Raw genomic sequence first — 22,796 nt, forward strand, 5'->3', positions numbered from 1 at the left:
CTCAGAGGAGGAAAAGCTATCTTTCTGCCAAAAATGTTGCCAACTGCCTTTGCTAGAGCTTCTTAGTAGGGAAATTACAGTATTTTTTTGTTGTTGTACATTTGCTTTTAAGTAACAACATGAAAGGCAACCTTCAGTTAGTAGTGGTTTTAAGAGAAATGGGAAGCAAAACTTAGACAGCAAATACTTTTGGAAAGGTCTCACAGATCCATTTTTTCATGTCAGGCTTTATATTTACAAGTGTAAAGTCCATATAGTTACACTGGATTTCACATCTCTAAGTTATATTCAGGTTTACTCTATTCTATTGGAAAGGCTTTGTTTATTATCATTCACATTCCCCTAAGAATGTTTGCATGCTGCCAAACTAATGGGACGAATATTTCCCTGTGGGTCCCATACCATTATCCAAGGAGTAATTCATGCTATTCTGGCAATGTTGCAGTCCAAGGTCTGGAAGGAACAGTATAGAGAGGACTGTCTCTTCCCCTCCATATAAACTAGTTTCATGATCTCTCAGCAGCCTGCAAACCAGCACAAGACTAAAGCTGTAAATTTTGGTACCAAAATTTGATGGTACCAAAATCTTATGGGGCTTACTTCAGCTGCTCACAACTACTACGTCTCAATAGGACTAAGCATCTTTTCTTACCATCTTTCCTAAGAAAAGACAACACATGAGGGTAGGTATAATTATTATGGTGCTCTACAGATTCTCCCTGCATCACTTCTGTATTGAAAATGAACTTCTGGAAACAACAAGCACCACCTTTTTAAGGAACTTTACACTAACTGAAACCTAAAAATAAGGAAATGCATGTGACTGCAGGCTATTACACTGATATTGACATTAAACTAGAACATATAAAAAAACTCAAGCCCTTATCTAATTTAGTGAGCTTATTGTATATGTTGTTTTTTAACACATATAAGTACATAATGAAATTATATGTCTAATAAAAGTATACACTACATGGTATTTAGTAGTTTTCATAATTAATGCAATTTTTCTCAATATTAAAAAGGCATACCTTTCAGTACTCATACTTTTTCTTTCTCCATCCCTTCAAAAAGAAAAGCAATTTATTATACTCACTTTACGTAGAACTGTTATCTTTTCAATAAACTCTGAGTCAACCAATTATGCCTCAATAAGTAACAGCAATCTCTTCTATAAAGTCTGGATGATAACTTTTTCTACAACAAGTGTTAAATGGAGATTTAAGAAAAGAAACCCTTAAACTTCTGTAGATTGAGTAAAGACATAGATCAGCCATAGATATCAATAAAAATAGTCAATAAAAATAAACAGTGTGTAAAAAAACCAAACAACCCCTCCACCCCACAACTCACCTCCTATATCAGGAGTCTTATCTAAAACCAAAACTAACTACAAATCCTATGCTGTCTCACCTCGCTGTAACTGTGAAGGACTGCTATCAAAATCCTGAACATATCTGTATATTTGAATATCTTTTTATCTGAGGATCTGAGGAAATAGTTTGCTTTCTGTCTAAATGATTCTTCAGGTTAAAGGTGACGTGTTAAGGCTGGGTTTTCTTGTTGCATTCTTTCTTTTCAGTTTTAGTTGAGCACCCTTTAACAACTCTTCTGCATATAAGAAGTTCCTCAGAGCAATTTCTTTTTAAGTCCTTTGTAAGTATTTTTGTATGTTTGTAAGTATTGGAAATAACAAATTTGGTATGTTCAGATTTTCTTAAAAGAAGGTGGTCAGAAACAACAACCATAAGATGAACTATTTACTGAGGACTCAGGCATTGCTGTGTTAAAGGCTTGCATTCTCCACACTGAAATCACTGAAATTAAGTTGATGCAAAAAAAAGAAGAAATTTCTTAGACATTAAATCCACGAAAAATGTGTTCTCCATATGATGATAACCTTGACTTCTGAAATGCTCCTTTTTTCTTTATTTTTCCTTTTTTTTTTTTTTTTTAAACTTTTTTGGGGTTTTTTTATGTACGAGATTTCCCAGACACTACAACACCTAACAAGGGTGAATAAGGGAAAAGAGTGCACCAACTATTAAAAGACTATTCAAGGTCTGTTTATATATTAACAGAAACAAATATTTGGAAAACTGGGTTTTATCTTTTATCAAGTCACCTTTACAAAGTCAATCTTCCTGCACGTTTTCTTACAAGTCAACATACCTCTGAATAGAAAGAAACCCAACAACACAAACTTTTGTGCTAGCACATTACTGGGCTTCAAACTGTTAACTGTATATATTATTTTGCAACAAAATGCTACAGTTTGCTTTTTTTTTTTTTTAAAAGAACAAGTGTTCCCTGCTTGTATCCAGGACAGGCTTAGAAATTACAAATATTATTGAAGAGATGTATTCACTAGTCAGACTGACTTCTCCTAAACAGGAAGCTAAAAGCAATTAAAGTAGTATGAACTTTTAAGGAGTGGATATTAAGAAGGATATAAAAATCTTCAGTTCTATTCCACCGAATTCACGTTGATATTACAAATATATATGTAATCCTCATAGAAGACACATAAACTTCACTTACTTTCATTAGAAATATGACAATTTTACCACCAGAGAAGATCAAATACCAATGCAATTTTCATTATAATCAGATAATAAGAAACACTAATGAATGTGTATTGTTTTTTTCAAGGAAACAGGAGTGAACACCTCTGCTTAGGGCAATTCAGTTCTGTTCAGCTATTTTGATAATTATGAGGTTATCCTAAATGATCCTCCCCTAATTTCTTGATATACACTTATGTACAACTTCCCTGACAAGACTTTTTTAGATTTCATATTTAACCAGGGCTGTACAAACCTTTGCTTTTTCATGTTTGGCTGTTGTATCTTAGCCATATGTATAACAATAACAGATGTCAGAGACTTAAAAAAATATGCTAAACAAGCCATATTTCCATAATATTTGTCAATAAAATAAAATGTACATTATGTAACACACACAAAGAAACATTTAGAAAATTCTGAACATAGGAGGGAAAAAACCCCAAAGCATACTTTTCCAAATGTGTTGAGCCCAAACCAAGGGAAATATCCAAGAAATTACGCCAAGATATTTCTGAAAACAGAAGAGAAAGCAGTGCCCTCTGCTGGTAAAGTTCTGAGCAAGTCACAATTCCAAGGGCTTTTAACATCTTCTCTGTTACTTTTCCTATGCCTGGCACCTAAAAAAGAGTAAGTAACATTATACTGGAAACTTTCCACTTGTAGATCCATTACCAAGAACAATTTAAATCAAACACAACTTGGAAGATTACCTAGAAAACTGCATCCTTTCAGTAGAAATTTTCCTTTTAGAACAGAAAAAACATACATGACAGCAGAGTAAATGTCATAGTGTCTCTTACCTTTCTAATGGGTAAATCTTTTAGGAAGTCTAGCACCGCTTGTCTCTCAGGAGTAATTCTGTATTGCCCGTTAGGCTTATTACGATCACTGCACATTTTTGCTAACATTGTATTTGGTGCTATTCCTTAAAAACAAACAAACAAACCCCACCTTTAAAAAAATACAAGATGGAGTTTAATTTCAACAGTCAAATATTTAAAAGCAAATAAGCAGCCTACATATTTGGCAAAGACTAAAATAAGGAAAAGAATGACAATAACTGATAACCAGACTTGATATAATTCTGCAAAAAAAATTTTGAGATGGACATCAGAGAATATAAACACATGTAGCAGATTAAATATAACAGATAAAGTTTACTTCCTATTATAAGATAGTCAGGATAACATAACATGTTATCTGGGGACACCTAATAAGTCATGAAGGGTTAAATACCAAGTGCTTAAAAATAACATCAGTTACGTGATTGAACATTTTCATGATGTGATTATGGTGAGACAAAGGAAATGCTTCCAATGGCAGTTATAATGAACTGTTTAGGAGAAGATCTTTCTTCCTTGTATTTCAGCAAAAAGACTTTTTTGACAAAATTTACCAAATTTTAGTATTTTGTGGGCTAGCAGTGCAAGTAGTCATTTAGAAATACATATATTTCACAGACACTGATAGGAATGAGGAGGGATGGCTCTTTTCTATCAAAGTATCTGTTTCTACAAATGAACTCTGGAATTGGTTTAGCAAGAAAACTAAAATAACTCTGTGCTAGAGTCCTAGTGGTCCAACTTTTGATTTGCTCACCAATAAAACATTATTCAAGATGGTAGAAATAATTCTACTTACTATTGATTATCAGTATTTTTTCGGTTAGCCTTCTAATTGTTTTTCCCTGTTGGGCTTAAGATCCCTGATTGCACTTATAAAAGCTATGTTTGTTTTCTAAACACAAACTTATCCTTAGGAAGACAAAATTTCAGTAAACAAAACTGATATTTGTCTACCAATATAGTATAGTATCTCGTGAGATACTATACATAGGTGGAAGACTCATCCAGCTTCCTCTTACAAGCTGTTTCGTTACCTCTGCTTACATTTCACAGTTCCTTAGCCTTCTGCATCTGATTCATAAAGCTCAGCATTCCCTGATGCCTCACTGACCTGGTTCACAAAGCACTAGGGTGGCTTCCAAACTTTGTGGCTAGGGACATATACTGGTTTTAGTGACCTCATGCAGACTATAATCAAAACACTTGAGATTCAGAGGTAGCTTGCCTGAAGTCAAGACATAAAATTTGATTGGTAAATATTAAAAAGCTACCAAAGAGTTTACTAAACTTCAACACATATTTACTTCTCTGAGAACTAACATTTTAATGAATTTTGATATTGTCTTAAGCAAAGAACGGTGTGGAGAAGTCAGAAACACATAACAATATGGATCTGCTATTCAAATTAAGAGCAGTTTAGCAACCAGTGACAGAATTTACTATGACCCACTGGTTGACAGAAACAATTTACGTGATGCACTAAAATAGCAACCACCTGTGCTAAGATCAGCTCAGGTGCACTGGTCATTTCTCCACATTACCTACTTGTATTTCAAGAAGAAAGAAGCAAAAAGATAACTGTTTCAATGATTAAAAAAGAGAAAAAAAGGAAAACAAATAGCAGTGGCTTTAATAGCTGTGAAATCTCCTGAAACAACTGAAAGTCACAGTCTTTGCAGAAGAGAGCATGTACATGTAAAGAGAGCATATTTCTTTGCAACGCAAGAACGCTGTGGCAAGGTTAAATTCTTAATTAACGCCCACTGAGATAAGAGTAGAAGACGCTTTGGAAATACAAAGATTTACTATTATTCATATGTGTCTGAATACCTGCACTAGCAGTCAGTTGAGTTTTCTGCTCAATCCTAAAGCGAATTTCCTTCACAACTTCCTCTGCAGAAGTACCAAAGACAACTGAATTTTCTACTGATTGACTTCTTTGTTTAAGGTGAGATGTGTTGTCTTCAAACAGTACCGGTGAAGAAGAGCATTCACCCTCATTAAATTTGTCAGACATATTCATATCATCTTTATCTAAGACAGAAACACAAACGATTAATACATCCATATATAACATCCTGATTTCCTTCTACAGCGGCTGCAGAGTTCACTAGTGGTTTTATTTCTTTCTACTTTTATTTAGACATTGCCTTTTTTTTTGTTTGAAGATATGAGAGTCATAACTGCTTTGTTTTTAATATGTTTTGAACTTGGCTGAGATTGGCAGAATTAGCTAGGAGACTGGACATAACTTCCAGAAAAGCAAAAAGGTTTAATGGCCTGTTGCTGTAGCAGCTGAAAACCATCAAGATTTTGGCTTTATTTTTGTTTCAAATCAGATTAAAGGCCAGATGCTCTCTTTTTCTGGTGGAAATGAACATCTTTTGCAGAAGTTTTTTCAATTTTGTCCAAAGAAAATTAGGTTTCTGGAATACGTGGTTCTAGAACTATCAGTCTGGTGAGCTTCTTGTTTTCAACTGCAGTCATAGTAGAAGAAGTAATTCAGCAGTCCTTTTTGTCTGACTCTACAAACATTACACTTACAGTTTCACATTCCAAGCAGTTGTTTGTGTTTCAGAGGAAGAAAGATGTCAAAGAAGTATGAAGAAGCACATGATAAATATCACACACCAGTGATATTTATTTTGTAAAGATCATGCCAGTTCACTGCTTTCTGTTTTATTAATACTTTTCTGCAGTAGTGTATCCTTTATAATCCTCTTAATGACTATTCAGATAATTTCTGAATACTGATAATATAAATGTTCCAGTTAGTGCATCCTTCAACCGTTTTACCATGCAGTTTGGTTTAGAAAGCCCAGTACCACCTTTTACACGTTTTACTCACGTTAAAAGAAAAATATCCTCCAAGTCCAAATCATTAGCAGTATACATTTATTAACAAGTGAGCAATAGAGGAAGTTGACCTGTTAACTAAAAATCTGAGGTAGAGAATATATGCAAGGACCTAAGTATTTACACTTCCAATGGGTGCAGCATATCTGAAGCTTATGTTATGTGCATGTGTGACCAGCACCCCCCACTCCCGACTTCTGGTACCGTGGTTGGTCATCGTGACTGAGGCCATTCCACAAGGCGAGCAGCCCTTCTCTGGAAACGTGTTTGTGCCCTTTCCCCTCATTATCAGGCCCAGAAGGTCCTGTGCCCCAAGGAGACAAACCAGACACCTTCTTCCCCTCCCTCCTGGCCTCAGGGTCCCTGGGCACCAGGCCAATCACTCCGCTCCGTGCCCGCCCCCAGGTCCTGCTCCAGGCCAGCCCGGGCTGTGGGTGATCCCTGTGGGTGACCCCGGTGGCTGCAGTGCCAGGAAGCATTCGCAGCCCCAGGAGCACTGTCTGTCTGTAAAATCCCCTGCAATGGGTCCTGAGAGGGAACTTGTACCAGAGCTGCTGCTGGACAGAGAGATCTGGGACCCCCCACTGTCCAGGGACACCTCTCCCATTGTCTGCTTCCTCCGAGGACTGAGGGAGGGACTCGTGTTCTTTTATATGATTTGAGTTAGATTAAGAGTGTTAGTGATACATCAAACCATGTGCTATGATCCAACCCAATCTGCAGAGGGTCCAGACTGTATTATATTATAAACTCTTTATTTTGCTACTTACAGATTGTACTACACTGATTCTCCTTACAGAAATCCTCTGCCATTCTAATAATAAATTCCACACCATGCTAACAATTAAATCCTGTTAAGAAAATAAAGCTTAAATCCTAACTACAATTTAGTGCCATCATCATTCTGCCAAGAATCCCTAAAAGAAACTGCCTGTCATCTCAGTGTCAGGTGACCACATGAAAAGTAATTTGCTTACCTACTCCTGTAGGGCTTTCTGTGTTAAAAAAGAATCTTCTCCTATCTTCAGGCCAGTTCAGTCTTTCCTCCAAGTGCTCTGTTATGTTCAGGTAGGCTTCATCTAGGCCCATAGGCATAAAGTTGGGATCATATTCAGCCAGTATTTCTCTAACCTTGATAAACACATAGTGAAAGTTTAAAGCCTCACTGCTATAAGAGCAGATCTTGACACACAATTAGGACATGAACAAATGTACTCTGAAACTTCAAAATGACCAATAAATATTAAAGATACTTAAGGAACAAATTATTTCTTCATACTGTAAAATTATAGTAGTGCTTCTCACAAGTAGTAAGATATTAGTAGTAAGTGAGAACTAAACAGATGCAGAGCAGTGTATTTTACTGCAGAGGTCACTAAGATCAGTGCATAAGGACACCAGGTTCACTGACACTGCAGTAAGCATGTGAAAAAAACTCTGGGGACCTGAAACTCAGCAAAGCAGATGATGCACCTTTCTGCACTGTGTGTCAGATACCACATATGCAAGGGTTAAAAAAATCCACCATCAACTGCAAACATCTAAGTTTTAAATTACGTTAAAACTAAAGTTATAGCCAGCATTTTAGAGCAGTAGTTAATGCCACGGTTAAAACTTTTTGGGAAATCTTTAGTGATAAGTGCATCTTCCTAGAAGGAAACATAGTAAAATAAATGGTCAAAATAAAACCTCTACCTTCTCTACTCTCTCTTTTTTTTAAAATACGGAGGAAAATCTGACTGCCTCATGTGTTTTCCTATCAGTTTGGATCAAATTCTTAGGTATCACAATGTTTGTTCACATGCACTTCATCTTTCTGAAACTGAAAAAAGATAGGATTCACTATTGGATTTTAAATGACAAAATGAAATATATTTAAATATTTTCAATCCAAATCCCAAGAGAAAAACGTAGGTGAAAATCCAAATCAAAGTTTAGTGGTACTATAGTTAGACGTGGACATAGCTTTTTAGCAATAAATCCAGGCATGGTTCCACACACCCCAAATCTTCTAGCATGGTAATTCCAGGTGGACTTAGGAGAAATTAAAAAAATTTAATACTTCACCTTATCAAACAACAAATGAAATATGTAACATGAAATCCAAGATCCTTACCAAGTTCAAATCCATTCTGAAATACTCATATTTATATATGCTTTCTTTTACAGAAGTGAAAAAAATCAAGTAAGATCAACCTTACTTTTTGTATGTGAAGAAACTGAGGCTTCATAAAAATAAATGAGTAAGTTTCCATAATTTTATGGAAGTCAGGAGACTTGTGTCATGCACTGGTTTCATTTAAAACATACAAAAGATCTTTTTTCCTTTTTTTTTTTTTTTAAACCAGGCTTTCGGGTAACCCAACTATTTCCTCTGGCACTAAGTAAACTACTGCCATTAAGGTAAAATATGATTTCTTTTTTCCCTATTTCTTCTGCTCTTTATATCAAGTCCCTTCTTTTAAAAAAAAAAAATCTGCATTTAGAACTCGCTAATGTTCTTTGCTTTTCTCTCTCCAATAATTAGTATTCAAAATTATGACTATGCATTTTAGGAAATTATTATCTCCATGTTTCCTACGTACTTCCAACTTCCTAATAATTAGACCATGCTTCATGGTTTTGAACTTCTAAGAATAATAAGGCTCAAGTGCTACCACTACGCAGAGGTTTTCAAAACCTCTATCAGCAGCACTACTAACTAGCAAAACAGCAAGATGGGTGAATGTAATGCTCTTTCATCCCCTTGCCCAAAAGCACCAATTTTTTGTTTAACTTATATTTAAAGCCACGTCACTGAAGAGTTTAATATTTAAGCTATCACTTTTCATATTATCTAGAACTGATATTATGGATAAAGTCTAAAACCAAGTACACCAACTTTTGGTTAGAGAGCACTTTCAGACTTACCTCTTTACTCACTTTGCCATATTTTTCAAAGTTTAGTGGTACTATAGTTAGATGTGGACATAGCTTTTTAGCAATAAATCCTGGCATGGCTGCACGCACACCGAATCTTCTAGCATGGTAATTTGAGGTGGACTTAGGAGAGAATAAATAAGTTTACTGTTCAGTAATCAAATTCTTCTTAAAGTTTACTATTAAAGAATCACATTCTAATCACATATCTTCACATAGAAAAGACTGACAAGGCTAAGAGTTTACATGCACTTGCCCCTCCCCCCTCCTGCCTTTCAGACTGTTTACATACTTTAAATTTTCATTAGTACACTTTTTACTGCAAAATAAAATCCACCTTACATGGTCAAGTCTAAGAACAGTTGTTTTTTCTATTATTTTGGGGGTTTTCACACTTTCTATATAATAGTGTCATTATACTATACTATTATTGTTATAGTTTATTAGGCTTAAGATTTATGTAATCAATTTCTGTAGTTTAACATATGGCCTTACCAACATACTCATTGATCCCACTGCTATAGGCTTTTCCTTCAGCTCTGGATTGTCTCTCATTTCCACAGCTGCATAGAAGGCATCCATGTCAATGTGTACAATTGTACTGCTAAGGTTACGGGTCTGTTCCAGTTCTACCACAAGTTTGTCCACCTGAACAGAAGAAACCAATAACTGAAAAACTAACCTGGCAGAAGTGCAGCAGTATATGCACCTTGCATATAGTTAATGGAAAAAAACTAACAAACCCAATCACCACCAAACTGGCATAAAAAAACCCAAACAACAAAGTTTCTGACAAAACTTGCTCCCAGAGAGAACACTGCTGCAGCAATTGGTACAAAAACCACCCAAAAACTCAATGAAAAAAAAATTGTTGTCATCTAGCCCCAGCTGGCAAATAAGTTCATGCAGCCACACCCTCACAGTGGAATGAAGGAGAGAGTCAGAAGAGTAAAAGTAAGAAAACTCATGCATTGAAATAAAGACAATTTATCACATAAACAAAAAGCTATGTACACAAGCAAATCTAAATAAGGAATTCATTCACTGCTTCCCATGGGCAGGCCAGTGTTCAGCCATCTCCAGGAAAAACAGGTTTCATCCCATGTAACAGTTACTTAAGCAAACAAATGCTGTAACTGCAAAAGTCCCCATTCCTTCTTTCCCCTCCCACTTTATATGCTGAGCATGATGCCATACGGTCTGAAATATTGCTGTGGTCAGTCAGGGACACTGTCTGAGCTATGTTCCCTCCCAAATCCTTGTGCACCCCCAGCCTCCTCATTGGTGGGGTGGGGTGAGGAACAGAAAAGGTCTTGGCTGTGTGCAAGTGCTGCTCAGCAATAGCTAAGCATCTCTGTGTTATCAGCACTGTTTTCAACATAAATCCAAAATACTGCCCCAGGCCAGATACTGTGAAGAAAATTAAGTCTATGTCACCCAAAAGTAGCACAAAAGACCACCCAACAAACAACAAAATCCTACATGTGGAAAAAAACAGATGATGTAGCTGATTCAGACAGAAACTTCTTAAGACTTTAGTTGAAGTACTTCGTTTTAGTGACATAGGTTATTTTTAAAAAATGAAAACATGCTATTACAGAATTTCCAACACTCCTAAATAAAGCTATCACACTTCAAAAAATTTGCCTAGAAAGGTGAAGACCAGCAGCTCATAGGACACAACCATCTTGTCTTGTCAGAAATAAGGTCTCAAACAAACAGGTTCATTTATAGCTAAGTTAGCTACTGTCAATCCCTCAATAAAATTCCTCAATATGTGTTAGAGGAATTCATATCATATGAGGCTAGATTGCCAGGAAAACGACAAGGTTTTTAAAGAAAAGCCTATACACAAAGTGTGTTTCACTCCAAATGGTAAAGATGTATCTCTACTAGTAGACTGAGAGCAGTACTGCTTTATCAGCTCCATGGCAATGTGAGGCAGAGGCCGAGACGCAGATAGCTCTATGAAATACGTTAATTGTGCTTAATTTGCTTGCACTTTTTTATCAAAAGTCATGCAGATCATGTGCTTGTTCCTGAAATAGTGTTCAGCTATGAATTAGATATGAAATGTGCATGTCATGAGAAAGTATGAGTGAATTATTTGACAGGAGATTTTTATGGTCTACTGATTTAAGATAACTGTTTTGGCAGCATCACATATCATTCTATAAGCAAGAGAAAATACAGGAAAAAAAAAGAAAGAGCTATTAAAATATGATTATCTAACCACATTAATGATTATGGTAACCTTGATTTACACAACAAAAGGCTGACACTGCTAGTAAAAAATCAAATGATAGGCATAATAGATCTCAAGAAACAGAATTAGCAAAAAGGAACCAAAGTTTCAATTTGCTTGCAGACACAAGAACACACACAAACTCATGACATTAAGGTACCATTACAGAAATGTCTCTGGACTGACTGCAATGCATTTATGGTCCTCAAAAGGAATGTTCACATGCAATTTTCATGGTCACTTGAAGACTTTTTTTTCCTTCTGTCAACAGAGCTGCCTAATAAAAAAACCATAAAAATCTCACCCCAAAAAAACCATCTTTCGAGCTCAAGACTCTTGAACGAAGACAAGTGAGCTTGGAATGTTCTAATTAAATTGCTGATTAATGATTTACAAAGTATTTTCTTTGTTTTGTTCCAACTTGATTTGAGGGATAAAAGGCTACAATGGGGCCTTAAACTAGGCTACTCCATACAGAAGAGTACAGTACGCTCTCTGAGGCTGAGAAAACTGGTTTAGACAAATTAAAAGCACAGGAGGAAAGCCATTCAAATGAACAACTGAAAAAAAAGTGGAGTATTTACATTATTTTCATTATGCTACTAATTCAACAGAGTTTTATGTCACACTATAATTATCAAAAGCATCCTTATTTTAAATTATGCTCTGCAGATAATTATCAGGTTACTCTCAAATTCAAATTGTTCAATTAATACTGTCAGTTGCTACTCTAGTTACACAACTCCTGCATTTCAATTTGTCACATTTATAACAAAAACTTATTTTTGCTTTTCCTCCCCAAATATATTTCTAACATGCTACTTATTGATCAGCTAACAAACACATCTAAACAATGAAGCAAAATTACACTAAATAAAATGATAGCTCCTCAGCAAAAGAAACTGATACAAGCAATATTACATAACAAAACCCAGCCAAATGTACTCAGAGAACACTAGGAACCTACAAACATCTCCTTAAAAGTTATGGAGTAATTCCTTAGAGGCAAACCAGGCTGGCAAGTTTTTAAAAGCTTCTTTCAATTATCCTTTGAAGATAAAAAGAGAAACTTTTAAAAATTTATTTATAAGCTAGATAAAAAACCCCAAAACTAAAAAGTACAAATTGCAATTAGAAGTTTAATTTTGCTTACAGTGACTTTTAGACAATTTGAAGAGTAATCTCTCCTTTCTTACCCTATGATACAAAATATGAGTTTTCAAAGCATGACAGAAGAGTGAATAAAAGCAAGACAATAGTAACTATTTACCCAGTAACTATTTATCCCAGAATAAACATCTGGGATAAAACCAACATGGATGAAAATAGCAAACAACAGTACAGTAGTTTCCAAATCTGGTAGTAGCTGGATACTTTTTAAAGTATTATTAACTATTGCTGAATTTCAACCAGTTCCACTCTAGGCTGTTGAGATAATCTGTTACAGAAAAGCTTTCAAAAATTACATGATACTGTACAGTATATAATTTCCCTTAAAATGTTACAATTACATCCATGAGGAAAACTTCAAACCACATTTACATTTAAGATTATCAAAACCAACCAACCAACCAACCAAAAAAACCCAAACAAAAAGCCCAAACAAAACCCCCAAAACAAACAAACAAACCAAAAACAACCAAAAAAAAAAATTTGTACGCAGAAATGCCAGTTTTAAGATTTAGAAGTCCTTTCTGATCTTCAATATTTGCAAAATCGATGGTGGTAAGTGCCCTTCTGAAAAGATGGTCTTCTAAGGAAAACTAAAATTTGAGGAATACCCTCACAAATTCCTTGGTATACACACATTCTACTGGCGAGAAAGACAGCAAAATCCATGATTTCAAGATGTTTTGGTAGCTGCAAAGATCTAAACTTAGCCAGTAAAGAAGTGTGCATGTTATACCCTCTAATGACAGTTCTCATGAAGTACGACAGCTGACCTAACAGTTTCTCCATTGGAAATAAGGATGACTGCTATTTCAGCAAGTAGCATAAAGATATCAAACACGGAGTTTCAAACTTGGGTCCCAGTAAGACCCATATGAGAGAATTTCTCTCTTTAAGTTTCTTTTTTTTTCTATAGAAACCAGTTTTCATAAGAAATATTAAAAGAATATAACATTATATTAAAAGATCAAAGAACCAAGTTCAGAAAAAGCCAACAGGAAGGTAGACAAAGCAATACAAATTCATTGGCTTCCACTATGTGCACTACATATTCTTTCATGACATAACTATACATTAATATTATATATAAGATTCCAGTCATTCATGTAATTTATTTTATAAGAAAGATTATTCTCTTTAAAATAAATAGTTCTGCGGTGAAGGTAAGGTAGAAATGAAAGTATTTTTTTCTGTAATTAAGTGACTTAAAAGCTATCTCAGTTAACTAAAAAAAGCAATTGTACAAGCAGAGTCATAATTGATCTATGCTAAAGATTCACCAAAAACCATTGTGGCATAGAGACTTACAACAAACTTTTCTGAGGTACTCAGAATTGCAAGCTTTTCTGAGCGCAAATTTGAGACACTGGCATCTCATGTACAGAAGAGATTTGCAAATCTGTAATGAACAAAGAAGGTTGTGCACCATAAAAAGCTCAACCTATAATCCTCACAATTGAAAGTTAATGGATGTGTCTAATCTTCACGTGCTTCAGCTCCTAATCTCATCATCATCATCACCACCACCATCATCATCATCATCATCATCATGGCCAGTCTTCGTGAACGAAGATTTGGGAAAGGTCTTTACCCTTCGAGCCTGCGCAGTGGATTTTTTAGGTGAGACACACTGTGTGCTGAACTGAGCCCACCCTTTAATCCTAAGGTTCATCTGCCGGGGCCGAGCGAGCTTGGACGGTGGCAGCGAGGTCCTCAGGACGTAGGTTTGTTTAGAGTGACCTTCTCTGAGATGGATGGCCTTACAGGGCTGACGAGCTCCATCTGCCCGGAGGAGTTCCCTGATCGGGAATCAAACCCGGGCCACGGCGGTGAGAGCGCTGCATCCTAACCACTAGACCACCAGGGGGCCCCTCCTAATCTACAAACCAAAAAAAAATACTACTTTTCTAGAGTAATGCAAGAATTAAGAATTCACAGTATATGGTGTACAACATCGAAAACTCTATGAGGAAGTCAGTAATTCTGTATTCCAAACTGTAATCTCCCTCATTCCATCAGAGGCCACTGAACACAAACATACATATATTCTAAAACTCAAGACTGATATGATACTTATTAACAAAGTATTTAACAAATCTTTACATAAATTACTTTAAACTGATCAGACAGAAGAAAAGGAATTACTTTGCTTCATTTTACTCATTTAAGAGAACGTTTTGGAGAGATTTTGCAATCTGTTCCTCTAGCGAGTTTTTATTAAGATGACATCATCAAAACATTGTGCACTTTTATTTGAATGTCTAACATCAAAACAGTAGTTAACACTGTGCCTTCCACTAGAACTTAATGCAATAAACTAGAAAACACCATAATGTTTATGATTTGACATTTACTCCAAAAAACTTCTACAAGATTAGTACCTGCAGCTGTGCTTTCAAGAGCTGTTGTGTTGTAATTTTCTCTTTTAGATGCATCATTTTTTCAATTCGTTGGTTAACTTGCTGATCTTTTTTAAGTTCATTTTCATAAAATCTAGAACCCTGAAAGAAAAATCACAAAAACACTAAGGTTTTTATTTGTCTTCTCCTTTAAGCAACCATATCTGATCTTTAAACACAGAAAACATAAAACACAGTAACGGTTTCTAATGCATTCTTTGGATTTTCATATAAATGATACAGAAAAGAGATCAGTGGTGCTTTGCATCTCTCGCTTCAAACGACACAAATATATCTCTCCTTCTCAGAGCCCCTATACTTAAGTGAGTATAAGGGACATATTTAGAGAACTTTGTATGTTTACTCATTCTAACACTTGACAACAAAAATTCAAAAAGAGTAGATAAAAGTCAAACTATTTTTTGCAACACCTCCAAGGTATGGAGTATAAAACTAATAAAAATTTATTTAAGCATTTTGCCAGATTTCCATATAGTTTAATATATATGGAAATACAAAACGACATTGTGTAAGTCAAATTCACTTGTTACATTGAGTATTCTGTTGACCTTTTAATATTGAAGGACATTGCAGAATTAGAAGCTATTTGGAAGAGGATGATCAAAACCAAATGGTTATTAAAAAGTCCTGCTGCTCTCAAGTATTTAATTGCTCCTTCTAAAAGGTGTAAATAAAAGGAGATGAAATGAAGACAAAAAAAGACAACAATCATGTACAAAATGTATAATGTGACTTCCCTTCCTGACTCATAACAAAGAAAAGAGAGCATACAATGAAATAGAAAAGAGGAAAATTCAAAACGAGGAAAAATATTTTTCTTGCAAAATCTGCTTAGCTTACAAGGGAAATAACATTTGCAGGAAAAGGTAAAGTCTTTTATTGAGCTATTTGGTAAAATCTGCAAAAGTGGACAAATTTTTAGCTTAAAGTGTCTGACTACCAAACTGTCAGAGATACCAAAAATTCAGCCACAGTCAAGTAAGAATAAGGCATTTATATAAAAAGCAAAAATATCTGCTTTTATAATAGTGATAAAAAAGATGAATGGTAGGACTGTAGTGTCATGTCTCATTGTTTAGAAGAAATCTCTGATTAGAAGAAATTTGGGGGTGTTTTCTTTGAGTATCAGACATGCATTTTATCTTTTCTCCCTCTGCAATCAAACATGACTTGTTGAGACTCATTGAAAGAAATAAGTACCAAAATATAGGTGTGGGAAGCAACCCAATACTTAAGATTATTATTAAGCTGCGGGCTTTTTTTGCTTCTCTTGTGGTATTTCACAGTTGAAATGCCATAAAATCTTTCTCTAATACAGTTGTGACTAGTGTTTGTAGGCGTCATTTTGCAGATTATAGAAAAGCTTAATAAAAAGAATCAATGTTTCTCTTCAGATTTCTTGAGGTGTATCTGGTATTCACACTCTCTTGCTTTGTTTGCACAGAAATATATTCTAATGGACACATGCCCATAAGTCAGTTTTAAAAGTTTGTTTTACAGTTAATTCTATTTCACACCGGGAAATGAAACAGTAACTTTGCTATTGAAATAATTTATGCAAACATCATTATTTGGGATATGTCTGACAAAGCACTGTTTTCAAGAAAGAGCATACAGAATAAGTACAAGAAACATCTAAGTAAAATGGAGCTTGATAGCACATGAAGTATGATCAATGTGAAATTGCACACGCACACAAAAACAAGTTTGCAAAATAAGAGCTGTTTGCAGCCTGTTTAGTTTCCCCCCTGCCCTGCCCTTGCAGTCTGCCACAGAGCAATAGTAGTCAACACACAATTCATGAGCAAAACATCAAACACTTACTTTAGGGCCATAGTGACACCCAAGGAAATACCCACTTGATCAAGGAGAAGAAAACCCAGAGTTGATCAAATAAAGTGTTATCCCTATATTGTCCTATGTGAACTCTTGAAGAACAACTAAGAGGGCTAATATTTCAAAGCTTTGTAGATTTGTGGGGTTCTCTGTGGATCTTTGGTACAAAGTTGCACACTACTGGCCACCTCTCTTGAATACTGAGAAGACAGTCAAGAAGATAGGCAATGAACACCAAGAAATTCTACTGAAAGTACTAGAAAAACCTAATTACATCAAATTCATCAGTTACAGGAAGGTGACCAATAGAAGTAAATCTGCTTGGCTAATTAATGATGGAGTGGACAAAAGGAACAGAAAAAGGCGAAACAAGAGGCCTAAGGAAGCTGCAACCTTCACAACTACCTCTGCAAAATGCTGTGACATTTAGGTACTGCTTCGGACAAAAAGGGAGCACTTAAGGACATACACAATTGTATTCCTCCATTTCCCTGTGGGTGAATCCAACAATACCCTATGTGACACTAAGCTACAGTCCCTCCCCTTCTTCCCAACACATGCCTTTCTCCTAAGAAGAAGCCCTCTATATACACATATGAGGGATAAAATTTGGGAAAGGAAGAGAGCCTTATGACACTGGACCACAGATAAAATATACAAAAAATGTAATCACACCGACCTTGGTAGCTTCCATGATGATTTTATTGATTTTCTCTTTATCCAAACCTTGCATTCCAGCTTTGTTATCATTAAGGCCCATTCTAAGTAGAAATCCATCATCGCAAGAGCTGTTAGCAACTTTTTTCATATCGTCCATTGTACTTCTTGAAAACAAGTACCTGTTTTAAGACTTAATATCTGGAAAAAAAAAAGATTTTGCATCAAATATTTATGTTCCAATTGAACAGTAACAAAAAATAAATTTTGGAATTCATTTGCTTAATTTATTGAATAAGCATTTTATACTTATTCAGAAAACAACACACTTATCACAAATATGAAGACCTGTCTTCCTGCAAAGTGGCCACATGAGACCTGCCACACTCATCACCATAAAGCAATTCTATGAATGTTTGGAGAACAGTAAGCCTCTATTCTTTTATTAACTTATAAACATAGTCTTTTAAAAGCTTCCTAACGAAAATAATGGAGCACCACCAACTTCAGGTAAAGACTAGTACACCTTACATAGGCTATTTATGCCTATCAGATAAAACAACACTGTTTTAAGCACGAATACTATTCACTAGATTATTATGTTAAAAGAAAAGAAGCTGAATTATTTTTAAATTACAGAAGACCACTGCTTATTTAGTCCTCGTTCATGCTTGAGAAAAGCCATAGAATCGTTCCCAGTAATTTCTAGCTCAAATTCAAAACTCTTGTTTGTGTTAAAGCTCATCTTTTAGAAACAGATGGCTTAAGTTAAAAGTTTTGAATAAAACCCTATTGTTTAATTCAGGGTAAAAGTCATATATTCTTTTTTTTCCATTAATGTGTAGAGCCATGGTATCCAACTGGTAGAACTTACCAAGCCTTTACTACTCAATTACTTCCATCAGCAATTTCTCATACATGCAGGTACTTCTGACGTGTGAACTTCTGACACCCTCCCTTTTTCTTTACGAAAGTAAATAGCTGAATCCATCAATAGGCTTTAATTATATGGAAAATTGTCTAGTTTCTGAATTGATCTCAAAAAAATAAAGAAAGTGAATTTCATCTTCTATTGAGTGAACCTGTGGTCTTGTTTTCACCAGATTTAAACAAGCAGAATTATAGAACAGTTTGAGTTGGAAGGAACCTTTTAGAGGTCATCAAGTCCAAGGCCCTGCAACGAGCAGGGACATCTTCAACCAGATCAAGTTGCTCAAAGTCCCGTCCAACCTGACACTGAATGTTTCCAAGTGTAGGGCATCCACCACCTCTCTGGACAACCTGTTCCAGAGTGTTTCACCATCTTCACTGTAAAAAACCCACTTTTCCTGTATCTAATCAAAACCAATCCTCCTCAGTTTAAAACCATTTCTCCTTGCCATATCACAACAGGCCCTGATAAAAAATCCAAGTGTGATAATGGTATAATGAACTTAAAATGTATTTATTACTGGAAAAGCATACAGAAATAATTTCTTTCTACCCCAAGGCACTGACTCATAATCCAGTTCAGTTTTCCTGTCATGTAGAAAGAACACTGACTCCTCAACTTCCTCTTCAAGCTGCTCCCTGTGACCGGAGCCCTCCCCACTTGGAGAAGCCACACCTTTTCAGGCAAACACAGCTGCTCTATTAAATAACCACAAATCACACAAATCTAAGAGTGTGACTTTTTTCTTTAAATGCCACTCTTCCACTCCAGGACTTCAGTGGGCCTCATGAGCAACCAAACTTAAGAAGGTCATTATGTATTTTTGTGTTTAGAAATTAATTTTTGCTACTAAAGAACCACATAGATGACTTAAAAATTATTGTTCATATTTTCCTGAAGATCTTCTACGGAAACATACTAGACAACTGAAGTCAAGATATTAAAGAAAGCAATATTTACAAAAAGGTTCCAACAAAAATATCCAAATTTTAGTCATATACTATTAATTCAGATTATTATCTCTGATGTCTTCTGAAAATGCAAGATCAGGTATGTAATGCTGTGTTTATCTCCAGTGTGTTGTATTTCAAAGAACAGAAGTTGTTGTAGAGACCAGAACTATTTTCCTGACCCTTTAGTAGCACTTGAGCTTCTATAACAGCTTCTGGGAATAGGAGCAGCTTCACAGCTCCGATGCGTATCTGTCAAATACCATGACGCTGAATATTTTCATAAATTTTTCACTGGCAGTAAGGCAATCTCTTACAGTTAGCATTCACATTTACCAGAGCAGTTTGCTAGACTTCAATCAAAGGAAAAACCACTGCATCCCACACAACATTTCAAGTTTCAGCTCATGTTCATAAGCATGCCCATATCAGCTAGTTCCCAACAATTTCATGGTTACTGGCAATCTCTGTAAGCAACAGGCACAATTCTCCATAAATATTTTCTTCAAGGTAAATGTGCCTCCACTATTCCTCCTCGTTCTTTTATCACTCTTTCCCTTCAAGAAGCTAGAATGAACACAAGATTGCTTTCATTTCCTATTCCAGTCTTTGTAATGTGTTTCAGCTCTTCCTTATTCCTGAAAGTGTCTTTCTCCTGATATACATAATTTTTTCCCCTTTCTCATTCAGATCCCTCATAAAGGCCCAGTTTTATAGCAGAAGCTTTAAACACTAATTTATGTCAGTCAAAAGTCTTCTCTAGCACATTGTTACTTATTCAACAATAAAACAAAACCATGATGGAAAAAATAATTGTCTTTTAAAAGTCTCATAAATGGTGGTCTCTGATGTATTTAATCTTTTTAGCTTTTTGTGTGCAACAAAATACATTGCTAGTACTAGATGAGCAAATGTCCAAATATCAAATAGTACCTTAGTTGAAATTAAGAAGAAATATTTATTTCAGGACATGACATTAGTTCTCCAGCCAAGATTAAAGGTCTATAGAAGAGAAAACTTGAATAACAACTGATACAATTTCTATCTGCTTAACATGAATAGAACATGAATATTACCTTGGTTTCAGATCAATAGGTCTGAAAAAAATGCATAAAATATTTAACATATTGAAGTGAATCACAATAGCCACAATAGAACAACAGATACAGTACTGACAGATAAAAAACAGTGGTCATCTGCAAACTGTCATCATAGACAAACTGAAAATGGAAATATCTAAAGGTAATACAGAAGCGGCACAGCTTGAAACTATGCAAAATGTGAACAAAATGTCAGTGTGGACAGTGGTGAGGACAAGTAGTAACTATTTCAATTAACCTAGAGAAAACATTTAATTTGTGATGACACAATGTTATAAATTTGTTTTGCTAAAACAACTTGGAAAAAGTGGGTAAAGGTTTAGAGTCTAATGAAACACTAACTCAGTCTAGGCAGAGTGACAAATTTTTGGCATGCTGTCCTTCAAGAAGTTGTTGCAAGACTGAGCTGTTTCCTCTGATAGAACACACTACATCCCTTTAAGCATCACGCTGAGTAAGCAGATGTGAAAGCAGAGAAGTCCGTGAAAGCAGTCTACAGTAAAATACTATCCTATTATTCCTGTGATTTGGGAATGAGAGGAAATAGGGTGGATGAGGTAACTTTCCAATTGCTACAGGAAGGTATAGAGAAAGACTTTGGCAGTGAGTGCCAGCATTAATGTAAAACAAGGGGGGAAAAAATGTGGAGAGGAATCACAGAACACCACTACTGAGTAGAAACATTTATTAGTAACTTGGGATGCTTACAAGTGGAAAAAGATCACTAATAAAATCCCAGCCAAGCTGTTCTAGAAGCAGGCACAGAACTCAACTGTACTAGCCAGACAGGGCTACATATTTGTATCAATTTTTGATTGTATTTTGAAAGTATTAAGAGACTAAAACAGCAATAAAGTCAGAGCAACAATTTAATTTCATGTGCCTCTACCTTTATTCAAATTGAGCATATTTTTGAACAGTTGACTGAACCAGCATGAAGGAAATGGCTTGTATTTGTACTTGATGTACAAATGTAGAGAACGAATAAAGGAATACCTTCCAGAATCCTTAATTACATAGGCTACTTCAGAAGAAAATCAATATCAACCATAATTTCAATGACAAGGTCAAGGTGTTAATAGCTCTGTAAAAGCACTGAAAGCACAATAAACAATTAACAAAGCTAGGACTTCATCCATTCTGGGACAGAAATGAAATTCACTTGTACCAAAGACCCTACTTCACAAGTAAGCATTAAATAATTTATCTGCTTCACTAATTTTTGCCAAGCATTAAACAGTTCTTGAAGAATAAAGAATAGAAGAGTGAAATGCAGAACAAACAAGTTGAGGAGACAGATTCAAGAGTAACTCTCACTCCCAACCTCCCAAATGTCTCCTTTGCACTGGAAATGATTGCAGCGGGAAACCACCTCAAAACAAAATCTCTGGGTGCTACTAAAACAATGCCATAATACGAGAGACTATATGAGACCTTCCCAATAAGACCAGAACTCATCTAAATCAACATTCTTATTGGAAAATACTTGGGTTTTACTCCAACTGCTAATTTAGATTGAACTGGTGGCCACAAAGCTACACTTCTTATGCCACTTGCTGCACAGAAGTATCTTCATCCAGTCTGTGTAAGCAACACATGCATCATTAAAGAATAAAACCCATCTAACCCACCTCAGTAAAGAAAATCATGTCCTAATAGTCAGGGCCTTTGAACAATAGATTTCACACAAATTGCTTTATTTCTTTAATTTCTAAGACAATAACAAACATAAATTCAGCAAACTAGAAAAATTTAACTCCACTAGAATGTTTTTAACATTTCTGATATTTAAAAGGTTGTGCTACAAACTCCATAGAACATTTTATTTAACAGTGCTTGATTTATCCATTACTTGGATAAGGATTTTATCCCAAAATAGTAACAATTATATTAATCATAGAACATCCTGAGTTGAATGGGACCCATGGGATCATCAAAGTCCAACTCCCGAGCCTGCACAGGACAACCCCAAGATTTACATCATGTACCTGAGAGAATACTTATGTATATAATGTATGCATATTGCATACTTTCCAAAAAGAAGTGCACCTGTCTTTTCTGAGTATTCATTTGGCAAGGAAACACTCTGGCTTGATCAAATTTAGCAAACGATCAAAATTAGCTCTCATTTCCTTGTAAAAACTTGTTCCTCTGATAACGATTTAAGTATCAGTTGCTTTGAAGTCTCTCCTCAGCAAGGTAAACCACCAACAAAGGCATGTGCAAGCAAGTACATCAGACTGTCCTTCTGAACTATCTACTCAATTCCTTTCAGCCACAGATGGGTTGATATTTACAAG

At 35.5% G+C, this 22,796-nt stretch overlaps 1 protein-coding gene across 8 annotated transcripts in view; it reads right to left on the bottom strand.

Annotated features, from left to right (window-relative positions):
• Window positions 1-22,796, bottom strand: part of POLK (DNA polymerase kappa) — a 33,617-nt gene that overhangs the window by 6,856 nt on the left and 3,965 nt on the right. For 6 of the 8 annotated variants that reach the window (XM_064641090.1, XM_064641088.1, XM_064641086.1 and 3 more), the window contains exons 2-10: window positions 17,538-17,716; window positions 14,984-15,103; window positions 9,683-9,835; window positions 9,179-9,310; window positions 7,246-7,399; window positions 5,243-5,446; window positions 3,368-3,492; window positions 3,018-3,184; window positions 1,032-1,064 (exon numbers count right to left, since the gene is read on the bottom strand). In XM_064641090.1, the coding sequence (XP_064497160.1) occupies window positions 1,032-1,064; window positions 3,018-3,184; window positions 3,368-3,492; window positions 5,243-5,446; window positions 7,246-7,399; window positions 9,179-9,310; window positions 9,683-9,835; window positions 14,984-15,103; window positions 17,538-17,675 (1,226 nt within the window). In that variant the 5' untranslated portion in view covers window positions 17,676-17,716. The remainder of the gene's footprint in view (window positions 1-1,031; window positions 1,065-3,017; window positions 3,185-3,367; window positions 3,493-5,242; window positions 5,447-7,245; window positions 7,400-9,178; window positions 9,311-9,682; window positions 9,836-14,983; window positions 15,104-17,537; window positions 17,717-22,796) is intronic. The other 2 variants (XM_064641092.1, XM_064641094.1) reach the window with 2 other exon arrangements.

This window comes from Pseudopipra pipra, chromosome Z (assembly GCF_036250125.1).
Source record: "Pseudopipra pipra isolate bDixPip1 chromosome Z, bDixPip1.hap1, whole genome shotgun sequence".
Lineage (NCBI taxonomy): Eukaryota > Metazoa > Chordata > Aves > Passeriformes > Pipridae > Pseudopipra > Pseudopipra pipra.